A 20918-nucleotide genomic window follows, 5' to 3' on the forward strand; every position below is an offset into this window, starting at 1 on the left:
GGGCAAGTGTCCCAATCCATGGTCCTGTTCTCGCTGCTTAAGGAGAGAGAGGAGCCTGCCAGAAAAAGGAGGGGAATGGATGGGTGTGCCCAGGGCCTGGGGTTCCCGGCCGCCAGCACAGCAGCAGCATGTTGAAACTGTCGACCTGGAGCTCCTTCCTACCTCCCTGGCCACTGACCCACAGAGCCCCTCAGCCCAGGTCTCTAGACTCAGCCCATGCGGCCCTTTGGGGCACTCCCCTAGCCTTGTCTGCCTAATCTCCTTTTCCTCTGCTGCAATCAGGGCTCCCCTGCCCCCAGGGCACTCCTGACATTTGGGGCCAGATCATTCCTTGCTGTGGGGCCAAGCTGTCCTGTGCAGTGCAGGGTATGAAGCAGCATCACTGGCCTCGACCAGTAGCCAGCAGCGCCCCCCACATCAAGGCACACAAAAATGTCTCCAGACATTGCCAAACTTCCCCCCAGGGGCAGAATCACCACCCTTCCCCCTCCCCACAACTGCCAGAACCCCTGCGCTATTCCATTACTCCCAGCATCCTCCTCCTAAGGGGCTCCAAGAGCACGTCACACAACTCTGGAGCCAGTGCCGGGCACAGACCAGGTGCTCCTGTGTGTCCACACACATCAAGGGCAGCGGCAGGCTGCAGAGCCACCTCAGAAGACAGCCTCTGTCCCACCCCTGACAACTCCTGTGCCTACAAAGGCTTACCCACAGGTAGAGGCGGCTTTCAACATAGGACCTTACTGAGCACAGGACAAACAGCCTCGCATCCTGTGCTGTCTCCGAGGTATCTGGGACCGCTGTGGCCCTCAGTCCTACAGCCCTCCCTGTGTCATCCCAGAGCCCCCTCCTCAGCCCTCATTTACTTCCTGTGAGAGCCCGGCCCACTCCACAGGGCCTGACCAGCTCCTTGTCCCAGTCTCGTCAGCCCCTCGGGAAGGGCTATTGTCCCTGTACCATACCAAAACACACGGCTTTTAATAGCAGCTTCCTGTGGGGCTGGGCTCCCCAACACTGCCTCTCTCTCAGTCCCACTCCTGATGGTAGAGACACAGCACCCTGTAATTACAGCAATTGTAATCTCTTTTACTAACAGGTAGATTAATAGCAAGGCCGGTTCACAAAGAGCCCCAGAAAGAAAGTGCTCAGCTGCTGAGCGGGCAGGAAGGAGCCTGACACTCTGCAGCAAGTGCACCCACAGTGGATGTGGACACTTTTGCCCTAACTCATCGGGTGACCCTGGGCAGGTAACTCACTTTCCCTGGGCTTCTGCGTCCTCACCCTGTAGGCGCAACAAGAGTTTGAACATCATTATGACCCAGGAAGTTTCCTCTCAGGTCCCCAGACTGTAATTCACACTGACATTTACACACACACCCACCTCCTGACATTTAGACACATGCACGTAATCACCCACAGACGAAAAGAATGGACACAGGCTCCGTAAATCACACACAGCCCACCCACCAGGGCAAAGCCACAGACCCTCTAGGTGCTGGGCATCTTGGGACGGCCCCACCAGGGCTGCTGCCTCAAGGAGGGAAGAGCAGGAAGACCCATCGCCTCTCCCAGTCCTACAGCCACCCCTCCACTCCGCCACCTCACAGGCTTCCTGCTGGGCGTCCTAGGCCTGAGGATCAGTCAAGTTCAGGGCAATGTGGAACATTGAGTAGACGGGGGTAGGGGACAAAGGGCACCAGAGGCCTGAGGTACTTCAACCCCAACCAGCCAAGAGGATTTAGAAAGTGACACAAGGCCCACCTGGCTTCAAGGTGAACAATCACACTTGTGCACACACAAAAATATAAATGCATGGGGCAGGAGCCAGTGGGGCCCGCCACCATGAGGACAGAGCTTGGCCCTGTGTCCAGCTCACGTGGCTCTGGTGGGTGACATCTCCGGGATGGTTGTGTGTGAGCGGGGTCCTAGTCTGGGCCCTGGAAGAGGCCTGCAGTGACCAGGCAGCCGGAGCAGGGCCTTGCCCTCCCCCAGCCCCTCCAGTCACAGAGGACACTTGCACAGGCAGGCCCAGGGTCCTGGTGGCAGACAGTGGGGCCGGCCTCCAGGGCAGCAGCAGCTGCTTCCTCCGGAGCTCTCAGGGGCTGGTGCTGGGGCCCAGTGGTGCCAGGGGCCCGCTACCATGAAGACACCATGGCCAGCACCTGCTCTCACGAGGCAGCCTCAACAACCGCTTCTGCAGTCCCAGGCTCCCCTGGCTCCTCCTCCTCTCCTGGCCCAAGGAACCACCACTGGCACGTCAGGGCCCCGATGACACCTGCCCTTCTAGCAGTGCTAACAGGGAGCGGCTGGTAAGGGCGGCTGGGAAAGGGGACCTCAGACACATAAAAACACAGTGAAGCCATGAGTCCGTTAGGGCCGTGCGAGCTGAGGCAGAGAGTAAATGTGAGAATGGACACGTGACTGTAACGGGGCTAAGAAGTGCGTATCCCTTTTTGAAAGCAACACCCCTGACATTATGTGTGACACGTACGAATGATCGTCATGTTTTTCTGGGGCTCTGCGGAGCGTGAACAGGAGATATGGCGAGATGGACCTCAAGTGCTGTCTGTGAGTGTCACATTTCCAGACAGGAATTTAACAACATATATTGAGTCTTGAAAAGAGTTCATGCCCTTTGCCTCGTAATCCAACTGCCAGGAAGCCTTATCTTCAGTTAATGAACAGTGACACAAAGTTTGGTGCACCAGGATGTCCATCCCGGCAGTGTTTACACTGGTCACAAACTGGATACATTTAAAAGCCCTCAACAGGGATTAAATCGATGCTCGTAGGAACTATCAGACAGCCATTTAAAAAGCATATTTTTATTTTTTATAATAAGCACCTACCGGTACTAGGTGCCATCAAGTCAACTCCAACTCATAAGGACCCCGTGTGTGTCAGAATAGAACTGTGCTCCACAGGGTTTTCAATAGTTGATTTTTCAGAAGTAGATCACCAGGACTTGCTTCTGAGGTGCCTCCAAGTAGACTCCAACTGCCAACCTTTCAGTCAGCAGCCGAGCACATTAACCATTTGCACCACCCAGCAAGTCCCATAATAAGCACTTATTACATTAATAATAAAAAGTAATTTTTCATTTCCAAAAAGAAAAGGGTGTGGAGGGCATTAGAAATATTGAGAATTAAATACAAGGCAACGAATAATAAAAGATTCTAAACCACTAAAAATTAGTTTTTGAAAAACAGTGACATGGTAGAATACACAATAGTGTTACATTTTAAAAGCAGCATCCAAAAGTGTTTATACTATAGACTCTAGTTTTATAAAATAAAATATGTGCATGAATATGTATAGACAAAAATACAAAAAAAGTTAACAGTGGTTATCTGGGTGGTGGATTTTTTGAAAACTCTTATTTTCTCATCTATACTTTATGCTTATTTGGTATTTTTATGACGAATGTGCTTTAGTTTTGTAATCAGAAAAATACCTTTTTGAATAGTGGATGGGTGAAAGAATATATATAAGTGGCTCTCTCCCCAAATTTCAGGACAATATGCTGAGGCGATCTCAAAACTGCGGCTCTGCGGCTCCAGCTGCGTTCACAGGAGGCAGGCGGGTTCAGCCTCCAGAACCTTCATGCTCAAGTGGACTTCAGTCCAAACGACACAGAGCAGGAAGGAGAGTTGTCCCCAAACCACTGTCAGCACCTTCTCCTGAGCCTGGGTGCTGGGTAGTCCCCTGGCCGCCCCAAGGAAGGCTCTGAGGCGGGGAAGCGGCTCAGTGAGAAAGCCAAGAAGGCCCCGGGGCTGGGGAAGATGAAGGACAGGCATGTGATGCGCTGGAGGACAGCGGTTCAAGACCAAGTAAAAGGGAAAAAAGGGGCTGCCCGAGAGTCTGAAGGTAGAGAAAAAAGAACTGGGAACGTGCTGGAAAACGAATGGAAAGTTCCAAGGTTTGAAACAAGCAAACAGGCCGCAGGTGACAGAATCAACTTTGGGATCTGCTTAGAAAAGTGGTTGCACGTGTACGAGTGTGGTCTGTCTTTCCACCCCAAGAAACAAACCTCCCTCCCTGTTCACATTCCTTTAGTAATTCATTGTTAATAACCAAATCCAGCCACCAGAGCTGGGAGCACCCCCCCCACGGCGTACCAGCTAAGGGACAGAGGCCCGAGGCAGGGGGGTCCCTAGAAGAGAGAGGACAGGAAGATCTCACAGGCCCAGGACCCTACACACAACCATTGAAAGCAGGGCGAGGGGCCGGAGGCCGCGGCTTCCTGGGCTCAGGCCCTCTTCTGATGGGCTAAGAGGAGGGAGGTAAGGAGGAGACTCCAAGTAAAAGGCAAACAATCCCTGCAGGCCCAGGGCGGCTCCCGGCTGACTATGCCGCAGGACATCCGCCCACGAGAGCTAGGCGGGAGGATCTGGCACAGGAGATTCTGTCACGGGTAAGCTGACAGCCCCACAGGCTGTGTCTGGAGAGGACCTGGGCTCCAGGAGCCATGCACTGTGAGGCCAAAGGGGGACGCACCTCAAAGGCAAGGGACAGCCAAGGAGACAGAGGGAAGGCCCAGCGAGTGGCAGCCCCTATCACAAGTGCCAGGGGACGGAAGAGGGAGCCACCAAGAGGGCTGTTCTTTCCCTTTTCTGACATCTCATTCATGTAAAGGGAAAAAAAACATTTTGAGACACAAAGTCCCTTTGAATCCATAAACCCACAGCTTCTCATTTGCCCACCACATTCCTCCTAGCATTCCGGCAGCTTCTACTGCTCTTCATCTACCAGGAGCCTCCCCTTGGGACATCCCTCAGAGAGCACACGCCGCTGTCTCCCTTGCCTTCACCCCCTTCCCTAATCTGCCCCACTTCTGGTTTTTATATCTACATAGGCCTTTGCACCATCTCAAGGATGGGCCATCGGCTGCTTCCCATCTGAAGGCAATTCAATATTCGCCATGGGTTTACAGAGCCATATAAAACTATATGCCTGGTAACAGACAAATGCAAAGGCAAATACAACACAGTCCCAGTTCCGAGATTCCAGTCTAGTGAGAGAAATATACAAAATTAAGTGCCAAGTGTCATTTAAAAAAAAAAAATCAAACCCATTGCTGTCGAGTCGATTCCAATTCATATTGACCCTATAGGACAGAGTAGAACTGCCCCATAGGGTTTCCAAGGAGCAGCTGGTGGATTCAAACGGCCAACCTTTCAGTTAGCAGTCGAGCTCTTAACCACTGCACCACCAGGACTCCAAAATGTCATAGGGTAGCAAAAAACCTGGCCCCCCTTGTCCAGGCCAGATCCAACTTCCATAGAATCAGGGCCTTCCCCGGTAAACTGCCTGCTTCTGTGGCAGTCTCTCTGAAGGGCCTTTCTCATGATGAGACACAGAAAGGCAAGATTTGCACAAGGGGATGCCCAGACTCTCCCAGGGAGGGTGTTCCGAGGTGCCTTCTGCCCACTGTCCACACACAAGGAAGTGGAGATGAGGCTCACCAGGGGCATCCCTGCAGCCAGAGCGCTTTGTTGGAGAGGAACACAATTCAAGTGGCCTTGCCAAGCCAGGCTGGCATTTGAGTAATTACATTAATGAATCTCTGAGTTACAAAATCTAATATTAGACAGTGGCTTCAGCACCATCATCCCTCAGTTACTGTCCCACGTGGCCGGGAACACTCCTGGGCGGCAGCAGCACTGCTTGAACAGACTGTGTGTGTGTGTGTGTGTGCGCGCGCGTGCACGCGTGCGTGCGCGTGTGTTTTAATTTTAAAGAAACGCATGCATTTGAAACTGTGCCCAGAGATCTGTGTTCTGGGCCCGCTCTCTAAACCACAATACCATAAATAAGTGAGAGAAATCTGGCCTTGTCCTCTAGGCAGGGGCCTCTCCCTTGGCCTTTCTTGGGCTGGCAACATCCTGAGGATTATGGCTCCATGGAGCAATGGCCTTTGTCTCAGAAGCCAGTGCTGCTCCCCACAGAGTTACCTTTGGCACAGCAGGCAGGGCCTTGCCTGCAGACCCCTGGGCCCTGCCTCCCCGTCCATGCTCATTAGCTGTCTCAATCCCAAATCTAAACTCAAAAGTTGAGCTCGACACACAAAAGGAGTCACCCGTGGCCCAGCTGATCCCGCTGCTCCAGCCAACCACCAGGTGCAGACCAGATCACCGCACTGCCATCCTGGCCATCATCTATGGGCCCCATCCGAGGCCAGAAGAAACGATGACCCAGTTGGCCAAGCTGTGCCTATGATCAGGGCCTGAGAGCACCAAGTAAACCGCAGCCAGGTAGTAAAATAAACCGGCAGTAAACACAGGTGAAAGACAGTGTCTGCTATACTCTAGTGATTACATTCCACATACGCCATGCAAAAGATAATCTTCTAGAAATGACATCAGATAGCTTAGAACCTAGATATTTGTAAACTCCCCTCGGCTCCCTCCCTCACTCATTTCATTTGTGAAGTCTTTTTGAGTGGTAGAGTCCAGCCTGGTTGCTGGGTCCAAGAAATTGGCTTTTATGGAAATGCCCAGGGACTGGTCCACTTAGGCCCTGTCCCTGCAGGCCTGGAGACCACAGTAGCCTCTCCAAGTATACATGGCAAGAGCTGGCCTTAGAGGCAGGGCAAGTGGGCAGGCCTTGCCTTTTGGAAACTCTTTGGTAAACAACAAGGAATGGCTTTTTAATGATTTTTCCTTTATTTTTTTCTTTTTTAATAGTAGGTGAAAGATCCATACCAGCACATGATGCCAGTCTTGTCTGACCTGCAAAGGGTCTCTGAGCTTTGAAGAGGGGAAGGACCCTCTCAGAAGCCCCAGGATTCCCCTAGAAAAGGTCTCAGAGCCCCAGGGCCCTACACAACAAACCAAAGCATGGAAAATAGAGCTGGAAGTTCAGAGAAGTGGACCGGTAGCCCACCTCACTGGCAGAAAACAGGGACATCTTGGGAGGGTGGGAGGGACCATGGCAGTGTTTGTTTGGACCCTCCCTTTAAAGCAAGGCTTCTCAGCCTCAGCACTACTAACGTTTGGGGCCAGATCATTCTTTGTCATGGGGTCTGCCCTGTGCACCGGACTCTACCCACTAGAGTAGCAGTAGCAACTCCCAGTTGTGACCATCAAAAATCGCTCCAGACATTTGCAAATATCCCCTGCTCTAGGGTGACCAACCATCCTAGTTTGCCTGGGACTGAGTGGTTTCCTGGGACACAGACTTTTAGCGCTAAAACTGGGAAAGTCTTGGGCAAACCAGGACTTGGTCAACCACCTTCCCTCCCTCCCAGCTCATGTGAATTCCTCCACCTGCCTACAAAGCCCATTTTCTCTTCTACCCTCACAGATAATAAGACTAGCTCTCCATTACCCTGTATGAATCTACCTTTCATACACCTAAAAATATTACAATCCCACCCCGTAGTTTCTTCTGGGGCCAAAATATTATCCTTCGTCTCTTTCTTTCCAGGGGCACCATTGCTTTCCCAAGGCTCTCTGAGACCTGGGCCAAACTTCTCACATATTACTGAGGCCTAAACTGACCTAAAATCTCTGGTAGCAGAAGTAGCCACACCATGAGGACTTGGCCATATCATAAAGCCTGAGTTTGCCCATATCCAACTCCATTTTTGCAGATGGCCCCAGAGCTATGGAGAGTCACCTAGGAGAGGGAAGGGTGGGAGTCATTTGGTGTCAGGCTGAGGCCTGACCGCTGGCCTGCTACAGATGGGAAAGGACACCTGAGACCCTCTAAAGAGCAGATGAAAAGGAATGGAGTCTCCTGCCCTTCCACAGGATGGGGCAAATGCACGAGGGCAGACAGCCTCCATCTAAAAGCCCCCTCCCTGCTGGGGACCTCGCCCTGTCAGCCCCAGGCTTGTCAACCCCCTCCCAGTTTTCCATCCATTTACCTCCTCCTTTGAAAGGCATCTCTTCACTTTCCCCCCTCCCCACAGCGTTCCTGTTACTAAGGAAACAATGATGTCATTTGGTGGGACTGCAGGTTCCTTCTAACCACCCCCGAACTAGGTACCAAGCTGCTGATGTCACTGCTCAGAAATTTATAGCCCAGCATGGGTATTTATATGGTGGTTCTTGTGTGACCATATATTCGCTGTGGGGCTGGTGGCTATTTATAGCCAGAGGATATACACATATTACACCCCCTGTCTGTATTCCTGGCCGTGTGTTATATAACCGCCATTATGCAATAACGCCCATTATATAATAATTATGCACTAATGGGGATATAATCTGCAGGCATAATAAGGACACACTCCCCCAGGGCCTCACTCGGCTGGCCTCCTACAGATTGCCCCCCAGAGGATCACTGGATCTCTTTGCAGCTCTGCCCAGCCCAGAAGAGTCACCAGGTGTCACCCTACTCACGGCTGGCTGTCGTGGCAGCCCCAGCCACAAAGCCTGCTCCAGATTCCTTCTCCCTATCTTGTCCAGTTCTAACTTCCCCAGCTGCAGCCCTGGTCTAGAGAGGCTGCTCTTCTTTCTGCCATATCTTGAAGCCTCAAAGAATCATAATGAAATAAATCCTGGAGGCCCAGGGATACCTCATCCCCCCATTTTAGGAAAGAAAAAAAAAAAAAGCAGCATCAGCTGCCCCTGGAAGGAGCTTGGAGGGTCTAGGAAAGCCTCCCAGATGCCAGGCCAGTTGGCAGAGGGTCTTCCTACGCAGAGGAGTGCCTGTGCCCTCCAGGAAAGGGCTGGGAAGCTGGTCCCAGAGGGCGAGGTGCTGGGGCCAAGTGCAGCGCAGCCAAGCGGGCCACTTCTCAGTGGCCCTTCCGAAGTAGCCCTTCCCTCCGTCTTGGCCCCAGTCGTCAGGATGCCAGTGACCTCGGCTGGGTCTCAGCACAGGGCCGAGGCTTGGGCCCTGACGCCAGCTATCTAGGTTATGACACCAGCAGGAACACCTCTGGGCAGGATCCTTACTGCTTCAGTGTTCAGACACCAGAGCACACTCTGCTGTTCACCCCCCTCCCAGGAAGGACACGCAGAAACAGCCACCTCAGGGGAAAAGAGGACAGGGACACTGGCTCTGCACCTGGGGTGGCTTGGGGGAGGGACCAGTAGGATCACAACGGCAACTCTAAAGAGCCAATTCAGTTAAGCCCAAACTTTACATTCAGTCTGCACTTCAAAGATATATGTATGTATTTGAAGGTTATTTGATACATAAACGTATTTTTAAAAATTAGAAGAACCTACCCTGATCTGTTAAGTGAGTTTCTTTCCGGCACGGGAGAGTGGTTTGGGGAGCCTGCCTGTCTCTTACATTTCTCTATTGTCTGACTTTTTATAAAAAGTATGTTTTACTACTGTAATAAAAAAATTCAAACACATCCTTTAAACAGAGCCATGCTAAGTGCCAGGTGACAGTCTGCTCTCTGCATCCCCTGCAGCAGGGACAAAGGTCTGCTGCCCCTCTGGGTCTGGGCTGGGCCCGTGAGGAGCAGATTCCATTCTGGTCCCCAGATCAGAGCCCTGGCACACAGCTGGACCCCCATGCAGGAAGGAAATAAAGGAGGGAGGCGCAGTAGGAGGCTCGGAGGTGGGCTCATGATTCCCACAGGGGGAGGCACACGCCAGCTCTGGAGTCCCCGAACTGCTGTAGCCAAGCCCTGCTGTTCAGAAAGGAGAAACAGGCATGGGACACGCAGGGGACGAGCCGGCGCTCAGAGCTTTAGTGGCCACGTGAGAAACAGAAACGAGGTCTTCAAGTGGAGGGCGGCCAGAGGAGAAGGCGGCATCCTGCCTGATCCCTCCCGTCCTTCCAGACCAGAGGTTCTCACCAGGGGCAATCCTGCCTCCAGGGAAGGACACTGGGCAATGGCTGGAGATATTTTTGACTGTCACACGTTGGGAGTGGGTCCTATTAGCATCTAGTGGGTGGAGGTCAGAGATGCTGCTAAACACCCAACAGTGCACAGGTCAGCCCCCACCACAGTGGGGAAACCCTGCTCTAAGAGAGCCCACAACATTGTAAGAGATAAACCCCAGTCTTATTAGCCACGGAAACAAGGCAATCTCGAGCAGTAAGCCAGCCTCTCCCACACCCAGCCCTCAGCATGTTCAGAGAGTTTTCATATACACAGCCCCAAAGTTTTCAAACTTTAAGAAAGGGGTGAGGGTGAGAGTCTGGGTGAAGGGAGCATAAAAGGCCATGAACAGCAGACTACTGCAAAACTTCCCACGATCATCTGGTTAATTAGGATAATTACATGCATTTTTATTTTAAACTGCAATCCCAAGCTGACTCCCAGGAAAAGGGCGTGACAGAGCAAAGATCAGGGATCCTGGTTCTGCGGAGCCTCCTGGCCCACGTGGAGAATTCCTGCAGACTCTTTATCTGTGCAGGTCAAGCCAGACCTCTTCCCCACAGCTCCAGGAAGGTGGGCCAAGCAGGGGTGCCCATCAGCTGACCCAACCCAGTCTACGCTAGCGTGCTGCCTCTTGAAGTTGGAGGCAAGGGGTTGTGTCCTGTCTGACTGTGTCAACTGGTGGGGTGAGAGGCCAGAATGGAAGACAGGGCCAGGTGCCCGCTGTCTCCACCCCACATGCTCAGCAGCTGGGGGAGCCCTTGAGCTGAGCCACAAGCTGGGCTTCAGCCTTTCTCGGAGAGCAGAAGAGACCACGGGGATGGCACTGGCTCCTGAGGGGCCCACACCACTTTCATCTGAGGCTTCGAGAGGCCAGCAAACCCGTGAGGCTCAAAGAACAGCAAGGCCCGTGGAAGATGGCTGCAGCTCAGTAGCCTGGAAACCAGGCATTCACTCAGGCCCCTTCTGCCAAAACTCACGGTGTGACCCAAGTCCCTGACACTGCTGTACTTCAGCTCCCTTCTCTGTGAGTGGGGATGACAGCACCTACCCTGCCTGCATCATTCAACCATTACGAGGGGAAATCAGCTCAAGGCAGGCTGAAAAGGCTCAGTCAGCTGACAAAAACTAGCTAATTCCTAACCATCTTTCAAGATGCGGTTCAAGCATGTTGTCTTCCAGGTAGCCTCCCCTGACCCGTGAGTCTGACTCAAAGGTTCCTCCCTACACCTGTCACCTGTGTGCACACTCGTCCCACCATCAGCACCACTGTGAGAATCCCGGGAGCTGATATGTGAACACTTGGCCATACCAGGTGTTCAATGGAAGCATGGACTCAAGCAGAAAGCATTCCCAGGGCCATGTTGGTACCCCCTCCTCCGTCAACAAGGGACACGGTGTCATATCACAGCCTGGAAAAGCATGCTAAAGTGGGTGCCCCGTAAGTCCACTGGGGTGTTCCCCAAAGAACAGCACACAGCAGCCCTGACGGTGGGGCAGCAGTGTCGATGCTTTGGCATTGCTAAGATACTGGCAGCAAGTGGACAGAAAGGCCAGAACATCCCCACCAATAAGCCAGGGAGGCTGGGCTGATGGACAAATCACTCAGGGGCCAGATCTACTATGGGTGATCCCAAAATATCAAAAAATCCCCAGAGGGCCAGAAAACCAGGTATCAGATGTCCATACAAAGTAAGGAACACAGGCATCCAGGAGGGTAAGGCCCAGTCCAGCCAAGCCTCCCCCGACCAGCTCCTCTGCCTTCTGGGACCCTATTCTAACGCCAACACCCTGCAGCTCAAACATGCTTAAAATGGCGGCGGCGGCCTGCAGCGCCGGGCGTTCGTCATGCTGTTTTCCATGGTGCCCTCGGTGCCAAGAAAAACCTATCATCAGAAATGCCATCAGCTATATTTATCTATCTCTCAGCCCCCCAGCCTCCTCCTCCCGTCTGCCAACCAGGCCCTGTGAGCCCCCCCTCACCCAGTGGGCACACTTCCCTGTTGCTGAGGCCCGTGACCACCTGCCCAAAGCCTCGGTCTCGGAACTCTCTTCCTGCACCCTAACAATCGGGTCCACACATGAGCATGGAAACCAGCACACGGCACCCAGTCTTACTGGTATGTCAGGATGCCCACTTATGCAGCGGTCTGGGTGTCTTGGCCACAGCGTGCTCCCGAACCATGGCAAAAGGTGGCCCTCATCTTCCAGCCTCAACTCTCTACTCACCAGGGCCTTGGCAGTACTGACCTGCCCTCAACGTTCTACTGTGGAGTGGGGCCCAGACCCTTTGAGGTGGGAATCCATGCCCCAGTGCCCCACAAAGTGGCCACTATCAAGAGACAAGACACACAGTGTGAGAGTGAGCCTGGGGAGATGGGGCCATTTCCGGCAAGACGCTTGCCGCCAGGTAGACCTCTCACCCCTACTACTTCATTCCCTGAAGTAGAGTAGGAAGCCCCAACCTGTATTTCAAGGCACTAAGAATTTCAGAGGCGTGTGTGTGCTAGAAGGACCCCCACGCCCTTCACTGTCCAAGCAAAGGGGAAATGGAATCTGGGCCATAAGAGGAAAATCGCAAAACTGAGGTTCACAAGCACCCAAAGCCACAGCTGTGATGAGGCCTCTGCAAGGGACATGACTAACTGGAAGATGTCACTTGGTGCCCACTTCATACTTCTCTTGACCCAAAGCCATGGAGTCCCAACCCAGTCCTTCCTTAGCACATAAAAGTTGGTGAATAAATGTTTGTGGCATGAATAATAAAATACTCTATCCTACACCCCATGCCTCCTCTTATCACTTCAGGGGCACCCCTGCTGCCTGGCCCCCTACTCCCACCGTGGCCCTCTCCCCAGAAGGCCGCTGCTCCCCTCTGAGGCCCCAACTCAAAAAGGAGTTCCAGGGAGCCAACTGCTTGGAGAATGAAGCAACCCAAATAAAAATTTTAAAACCCAGAAGCTCTTTCTCTCCTGCCCCCTCCCCCTCCACTGGCAAATGAAAACAAACAAGAAATCAAAGAGGCCTTTTGTGCGAGCACCGCGCTGACACGGCTGGGGCCTTTGAAAAGACTTCTGAATCGGACACTGAAGGATAAAATAACTGAAGCGTGGCAGGTCCTGAGACAGAGGGGGGGGCGGATGGACGGGGCAAAGGGGGGGAGAGAGGGAGCCACCTTCTTTCCTGGGCAGAAAGGGTAACACTCAGCTGCCCTCTGCCCAGCTGCTGCAGGCACCAGAATAGAGGCAGAACCTGGTGCTGCCTCGCTGCCCCTTCTGACCCACCCTCCTCTGGCACCCAGGTCTCTGCAACACCAGAGCGGAACCGAGACAAGTCCCACCTCCCCCTTCGCAGCCACCAACCTGCCCCACACTGCTCCCGACAACAAAGCCCCTGCCAGGTCTTCTCTCCCCTCCAGCATGGAGCCCTCTAGAAGTCATCACGAGGCCTTCATCCAACCTACTCGGTGCAGGCAGGATTCTTCTTTCTTAGAGACAGAGGAGCCCCAGCCCAGGGATTTGCTCACAGTAGGTTTACAAAGTGTGTATTTCATGAGTAAAGGAAATTCTGCCATCTTCGGCAGTGTCAAAGGGTAAACTGAGGACTCAGGAAGTCCTTCTGCATGTCTGCACCTCAGCCCTCCTGCTGCAGAGTGCGGCCCTGGGGGCTCTGGGTTACATGCTCAGGCCGTCCAGGTCCCCTCTGGCTTATTCGAGGCCCGTACCCAGCTGGCTGAAGCTCAGACGAGGGTGAGTCTTTCTCTGCTTGTGCTACAGCTTCCAACTCAGCCAGCAAAGCGAGCCCCGCACCAAAACCCCCTGCGCACTGAAGGCTCGGGTGGACAGCGCTACAAACAAAGGGAATGGGAGCAGGTGGTCAAGGGCAATGGAGAGAAAGGGTTCAGAAATGAGACCAAGCCCAGCGATCAGGTCGGAGCACTTATGATCTCCTCTTTGGATCACACCCTGAGGCCAGCCTGACCGTAATCATCCTGTCACACCACCCAGAACCAGGCACTTTGCATTAACAGAGCATCCAAAGTAAAGACATGGGGCCTGTGCAGTCACATGGGGTCAGAAAGGCCCCGCCACCACCGGGTTCTGCGCCTGTTTTAATGCTTTGCTGCAGTCATGTTGCAATTCCTAATAACTTTTGAACAAGGGGTTGGCATTTTCATTTCACACTAGGCCCCCAAACTATGTAGCTATTGTGGTCAGCTCAGATTTGTTTGAGCTTGGGGTTTCGAGCTCAATTCCCAATGCTCCAATTTAAGAGGGACCAGGACCAATCAGAGGTCCTCCTGGGGTTGGTGACCCAAACGGCAAGGGCGCTAGGAGTTATGTCAAATGTGGAAGCGTGAAGGGACAGCGACGCTGGCCTGCAGAGGAGGCAGTTTCCTGGGTGGAAAGGAAACACGAAAAGTGCCCTCAATATTTGAGAGGCTGCCATGTCACAGAAAAATCAGCTTTAACCTGGGTTGTTCCTTAAGACAGAAACAAGACCAACAGGTGAAGGTTACAGAGACACAGACCTGGGCCCACAAAACCATAGCAATCCTAGTAATCATACACTGCTGCTGTCTGGCCTGCTAAGTACCAGCATCTTTGCATATCAGCTGGTTTAATCTCTTTAAACTATCCTCTGCTAGAGGTAGGGAAGAATTTTATAACAGCCAAAGCTGACCTTTGAACAATAGTGACAGCTCTGTTGGGATGTTCTAAAGGAGATCCTACATTGGGTTAAAAAGATAATCCATAGATCTTCCTAATTTTACCAGCCGGTTCCTTGGCAACGCAGTCTTTGCCAACCCTGGCACCAGATGGCGCTGCCTCAAAGACGAAGGACGGTGGCATTTCTGGGCCTTGTAAAAGGAGGCAGCAGGTGAGGTGGCCAAGTGTTCATGTTGGGGTTAGTCCCCTGAGAGGAGGCTGGGCTCCTGTGGGCCTCCTCCTACACAGCTCACAGTCAGAACCACCAGTCAGGCTGGGCGTCAAGCAAAGGCTTGGAGAGGCCTCGGCTGGAATGAGCATGACTTGTGGCAGGGCTGACACAGTGGGGCAATGCCTACCACTACCCAGGAAGGATGCAGAGAACCTCCCTCGGATCCGAAAATCAACACTCACCGCCAAGCTCCGACCCCTGAAGCAGACAGCAAAAACCAGAAAGTTTTTATACCTAAAAAGTGTAATTCCTAACATTTGAAAAAATTCACTTAGACAAATCTTTAGGTGCTACTGGAACCATCCATCCAAAAACCTGGAGACGAGGAAGGTGGCAAGGTGTCCTCTCAGAGCAACACACTGAAGGACCCAGGAAAACGCAGCCTGCGGAGTCCCGACAGGGTCTACAGCACAAACAGCCTGGTCTCGCCAACAAAAATACTGCCAGAAAAGAAAAAAAAACAGAGGAGGAAGAGGACGCCTCGAGATTGTAAGAGTTGAGAGTTATTGTCAATCCATTACAATGTATGGACCTTATTTGGATTCCCATTCCGACAAACAGACTATGAAAAAGAAATTAGGAGATAATTACGGAAATGCAAACACTGATTAACAAAAAAAAAAAGAAACCAAACCGGTTGCCGGCAAATCGATTCCAACTCATAGTAGATACCCGATATTAAAGAAACCGTGGGGTTTTTTAAGTGTGATAATGGTATCGTACTTATGTTTTTCAAGAGCCCTTACGGTTACAGATGCACACAGAAGTGTTTACAGATGACAAGCTATGATGCCTGGATTTTCTTCCAAATCCCCGGTGTGGATGGGAAGTGGGTGGGTATGGATGAACCAAGATTGTCTTTAAGTTGCTAACTGTTGACGCTGGTGATGGTTACATGGAGGCTCATTATACAAAAGTAGAGAGAACACAGTATGTACAAAATTCTCCATAATAAAAAAGCTTAAATTAAAAAAAAAAGGCGGGGGGAGCCATCACTCAAGACCTAGACTTCATGGGCCTCCAGTACGGGCCAGTCAGAAGGGTTTGATGGGAGAAATTGGCATTTCCATTCAGTAAGGCATTCTATTACCTTCAGATTCTTTTCTTTCCTAGCCTCCATGTCTGGGAAGGTCTGAAGACGCCAGTTCACCTCCAGAGCACCTGTAGAAGCTTTGGAGATAGTCTCAGCACCGCTTCTAGACAAGTGCGACCGACCTTCCTCATACAGCAGAGGCCTTCAGGCCTGGCCCCATGCTCCCCGCTGTCCTACTCTGGGACACCCCTTCTGGTTGGAAGGACATCACAAGAAAATGTCCATCCTCCTCCCCATTCAAGTGCTCCTTGTCCCCACCCTGCCTTGACCTCTCCTTCAGAACACAGACACACACTCTGCCAGACTCCTTTGCAGCAGGAAGATGGCACTCACGGCAGCCACAATACACTCTGGAGGACCTTTTAGACCCCTTATTTTGGGAGTGGAGCTGCCCATGCCACACATGTCCTTCATTCCCTCTCAACCATACCCATCTCCTGAAGCCTCATCTGGGGCATGACAAGAACCTGAAAGGCCACTGAGGGCACCAACAAGTCAAGCCCTCTCCCCATTTACCACCATGTCCTGTTCACCCAAGCCACCCATCACCCAGATTCTGTTCTCAGCCTAGTTTTAAGGGATGAAAAGGCACTTCTTTCAGAGTCCAAAACAGCTCTTCCTTGAGCCCTTCCCACCCCAGTACCTGCCCAGTTTATTAATACTGGGAGGAAAGGGTAGTGGCCCCTGCAGAGCAGGCCAGTATGTATGGCTAGGGGGAAAGGCAGTGCTGTCAGATCTTAGTAGTGTTTGGTGTCTGAGCCAGAGGAGAAGACATTTTTTAGCAAACTGGGTTGGCCTAGGAAGGTCCTACGCACTCACACTGTCAAGCCTACCTACCCTCCCCTCAGGAAGAACAAATGAGGCCCATCTGTGGCCCCATCCACACCTTCCCACAACTTTCCAGTAAGGCAAGCTCAAATCAAAGCAATTCTAGCAAGAAAAATTCTACTTTCATCGAAACTATCTGGTGTCTAGGAAGATAAATTATAGCAAAAATGTCCTCAGTTGTCTATTCCGCTTTTGTTAAGGACACTCGGCCTCAGCCCCAGCAGAGGTGGCCTTGGCTGTATTTGATGGGGCAGGAGTTCACTCATATTCCTGGGCAAATGATCTCAGCTGAGGTGGGGGGTTAGATAGTCCTCCCTTCCCTTCCCCTGACACCTGCCCGGTCAGTCCAGGAGCCAGAAAGTGGGCCGGGAAATGTCTCCTTCATCATGTGCACTTCATCCCACGCTGGCAGCAGTCAAGAATTTGGCCTAAAATAAAAGAGGCCTGGGAAACAACTTCCTCCACTCCAAGGATCCAGCTAGAAAGCGGAGTAGGAGGAAGCCAGCTTAGGAGGAAGATGAGTGTCGATTTCCATTTGAGAGGCTCTTCGGCCCCTAGTTCTTAAATCGGAAGGTGAAGAATCCCCTTACAGAAGAACTATCTGATGGACCCTCTGGCAAGCCTGAGCTTCCACGCTGCCCCCAGGCCACCTCAAACACCATCAGGCACACCCTCCCCACTCTGTCTTGCTATGTAGACAGCGAATGAGGGACTTTTTTTTTTTAATCTCTTTTCCAAAAAAATAGGAATTCAAGCTGGGGCGGGGTGGGGGGGCTGTTGGCCCTTCTGTGTGAGGGTCTTTCAGGCTTAGAAAGAACCAGGGAGGAAGAACCCGTGGGCACTGCCTCCAGCCAGCTACTAAAACACCTCAGGAGGGGCGAGAACGAGCAAGAAGAGTGAGCACAAATATCTCCTTCTCCCCAGAGTTCTCCAGCACACCAACCCTCCATGCTAATCCCTGACACAATTAGTCCTGACACAATGCTGAAAATCCCTCACCCCAAATTTTATTTCTGGGTTCAGTCATATCACTCCTCCCAACTTCTCAACCAGGCAAGGGAGTGACCTGAGCTGTTTTTCTGAGTCTCTTTTCCTTTTTGTGAATGAAAGGGAAGGAAGACACACACCCTCGCGGGAAAGATTTGCAGGAGCTGAAGTTAAACCACATTCTCTCACATTCTCATGAAGAGAGAAAGAAGGCAGATGAGGGGGGAAAAAAATCTGGAATGGTGGAAAGTGAAAAAAAAAAACAAACAAAAAAACACAGCAAAAGGTTTGGTAGCCCTCTCATTACAAGTTGGTTGGGCATAATGTAAACACACTTCTGCCTTGCTTAATCACAGAGTGCCGCCGCCGTTTAGGTTTCAAAGGCGGCAGTAAATTGGGCGTAGCTGAGTGGAGGCTAAAAATTAACCAGCCATCTCTGTTTCAATTTGTAAGAAAACAAAAGCGGAAAGAAATTATAAAAAGGGAAAGGGTGAAAAAAAAAAAAGGAAGAGAGGAGGAGAACTGAATCACCCCAACCCAAACTGCAGAGTACAATTGGGAAAACCAAAGAGAACTGGAAAAATATTTGGAACACACGCACAATAAAGGCGATTTTGCAGAGTTTTGTGTTGGTGGGTTTCCTCCAGAGCTCCGGCACAGAAAGCCACGCTGCCTGACCATGCCGTGTGGGAAGCCTCCTGAACTAACAGAAGCTGCCTAGCCCTGCCCGAAAGCCTCTATCCTTGGGTCTCCCCCACTTCGGCCGAACCAGGTAGAGAGGAAGAGCTCACGAACAGGGTGCTTTTTGTCACTCTCTCGCTACGGAATCAAATTACTTTCATTCTCTTCAACAGTCAAATCACAGCCAAAACAGCTCCCTCTTCTCTTCATCCTACTCTGCTCTAGCCACCTTGCCTCCTGCCGCCTGGGCATCAGCCCCAGAACCTGCTCACTGCTGCTTCCTCTCTTTTTTATTCATTCCATTTCATATCCATGGGCCTTATACTCCCCTTTCTCTGCCAAATTGCTGCCCACCCTGCTTGTGCCAAATACAACCTTTCACCAGGACTTTCGGTGCAGCCCCATGAAAGCCAGCCCCTGCCTTCAAAGACTTTTTCAGATTCGTTATGAATTTCAGACCAAAGACTGACATTTTTTTATCTCAGACCCTCACCATCATGGATAATTTGGGGGCACTCTGACTCTGGTCCTACGACCTGAAGCACCTCTCAGATCGGAGAAGACCTCCAAGGATAGAGATGCACAAAATCGGTAATACGGCAAAGAGAGAGAGGGGAAGACTACAAAATAAAGAGAGGAGGGAAAAGAAAAAAGGGAATATCATCATGCTGCAGGCCCCGTCAGACCGGCGCCCCAGTTAGGCCCAATGCGTGTTATCATTTGAAAATGAGAGGCACAATACACAGAACAAATGCCAGCAAGTAAAATTAAATGGAAAAAATGTGAAGAGGAACCTACCCGGAGTGTGGACAAAGTAAGCCAGATAAAGATCCAGTTCTTTGATTGTGACTCCAATGTGGTGCGGCTGGACGCACAGGCCGGGGTTCGAGCACTGGGGCGACTTGTAGAGCCGCTCCCCGTCAGTACTTTCCAGGGGGATCCCCTTAAACAAAATCACCATGACCAGGTCCAGCCGCCACACCTTGTCGGCCTGGCGCAGGCAGTCAATCCGGCGGATCTTGCCCTTCTGGTCGGGGTTGGAGAGCACGCAGCAGGGGGGCTTCTTGCCCGTGATGGTCAGCACGAAGTCCTCGCGGAACTCAGGCCGGATGTCCTTGCGCAGCTTGGCCAGCAGCCGGGATGCCCACTTCTGCTTGATCTCAGGCTTCTCGCCCAGCAGCTCGTCCTTCACCGCCCGCTCTTCATCCTTCGACATCCGCTTCTCATGCTTCTTGAAGTACTTGCGCTTCCGAGCCTGCAGGTTGAACCAGGTGTAGGAGAAGGCTCGGACGTGAGGCAACAGCGCCTCAATGAACGGGTGGAACTCATCCTGCAGGCGGCAAGCCGGGAGCATGCGGGGCAGGGAGGAAGGGAGGAGGGGAAGGGAAGACGGGATGAGGGGGACAGAGAGAAGGAGAAAAGAAGTGTTAAAAGGGGGGGCACAAGGAAAAATCGCCTTCTCCTCCTTCCCCCCAATTTCCTCTTTCAATTGTTCTACAAAAGTGTGGTTTGAAGCCACCACCAGGGGAACCAGCCACTTGCTCCCATCCCAGCCTCAGACGCTAGACAGAGGCACCAAGAGCCTGTGCACACACCTATTCTCTCTCTCTCTCACTCACTCACACACACGCGCGCGCACAGACAACACTGCTGTCCACACACACACGCTGCTGGTATCCCCGCCAGGCTCTGTCGCGCCCATGACATCTCCATGTTCTATCGCAGCCTTGAACTCATGTCAGCTCGCCCGATGCGTGTCCGCGCCGCAGACACCCGCGGACGCACACACGAGGCGCGCAGGAGCTGCCTTGAGCCCCGACACCGGTCGGTTTTTGGCCACCCCCAAAAAGAGAGAAAATGACATCCACATCAACGAGAGATGAAACGGATTTGGCTCCCCCCCCCCATCTTCTCTCCTAATCCAATTGGAACATCCACCCCAGAATTTTTTAGTCAGATCTAAATCCTAAATATGTGATTTCAGCATTGTTATCGACACCCATACTAATGTTAATCACAGTAATAATGAAGAAAACACTTCTTGTTAGTACAAATAAGGTGGTTGTCTTGGCCACATTAGAGTTAAAAGCTACGAGGGTCGTCTTGCGGCCCCTTCCCCAGCTTCCCACTGACCCCTCCACCCTCTTTCCCACTTAGTCAGGTGACAGAGGGCTGGGCTCTCAGTTTATTTATTTATTTTTTGCTTGTTTGCTTGTTTGAAGTTTAAATAATCATTGATTTCTGTTTACAAAAATAAAACTGGAAAAAATTAAATAATTACCATTGATCTGAAGCACCCGGCAAAGCCCAACGCCTGATTCTGAGATTCTGGACTCAACAGAGTTGTGAGTTGGGGGCGGGTGGGGGGAGGGGAGGAGGAGGAGCGGGGAGGAAGGTAAATGTTTTAAAGGGGGCTATTATTGGTGTTCTGGGGAATAGGGGCCGGGCTTGGGTGGATTCTCAAACCCTTCCCCCTCCCCCCCCCATGCTCCATTGCACAGAAGGGAGAAATTAATATTTTTTTTTTAAAAGGAGCAAAAAAAGAAAGGTCAGGGATAGCAAGCAGAGATAGGACGCGAGCCGGTTGCCACACACACC

At 51.9% G+C, this 20918-nt stretch overlaps 1 protein-coding gene across 3 annotated transcripts in view; it reads right to left on the bottom strand.

Annotated features, from left to right (window-relative positions):
- The window catches only part of NFIX (nuclear factor I X), a 64625-nt gene extending 43967 nt beyond the window's left edge, over positions 1–20658 (bottom strand). The window contains exons 1-2 of one of the 3 annotated variants that reach the window (XM_004389737.1): positions 20602–20658; positions 19119–19650 (exon numbers count right to left, since the gene is read on the bottom strand). In XM_004389737.1, coding sequence (XP_004389794.1) covers positions 19119–19650; positions 20602–20604 — 535 coding nt within the window. In that variant the 5' untranslated portion in view covers positions 20605–20658. Of the gene's footprint in view, positions 1–19118; positions 19699–19982; positions 20070–20601 lie in introns of those variants that run through there. The other 2 variants (XM_004389735.1, XM_012559523.2) reach the window with 2 other exon arrangements.
- Between the last annotated feature and the right edge of the window lie 260 nt (positions 20659–20918).

Source organism: Trichechus manatus, unplaced genomic scaffold (assembly GCF_000243295.1).
Source record: "Trichechus manatus latirostris isolate Lorelei unplaced genomic scaffold, TriManLat1.0 scaffold00258, whole genome shotgun sequence".
NCBI lineage: Eukaryota > Metazoa > Chordata > Mammalia > Sirenia > Trichechidae > Trichechus > Trichechus manatus.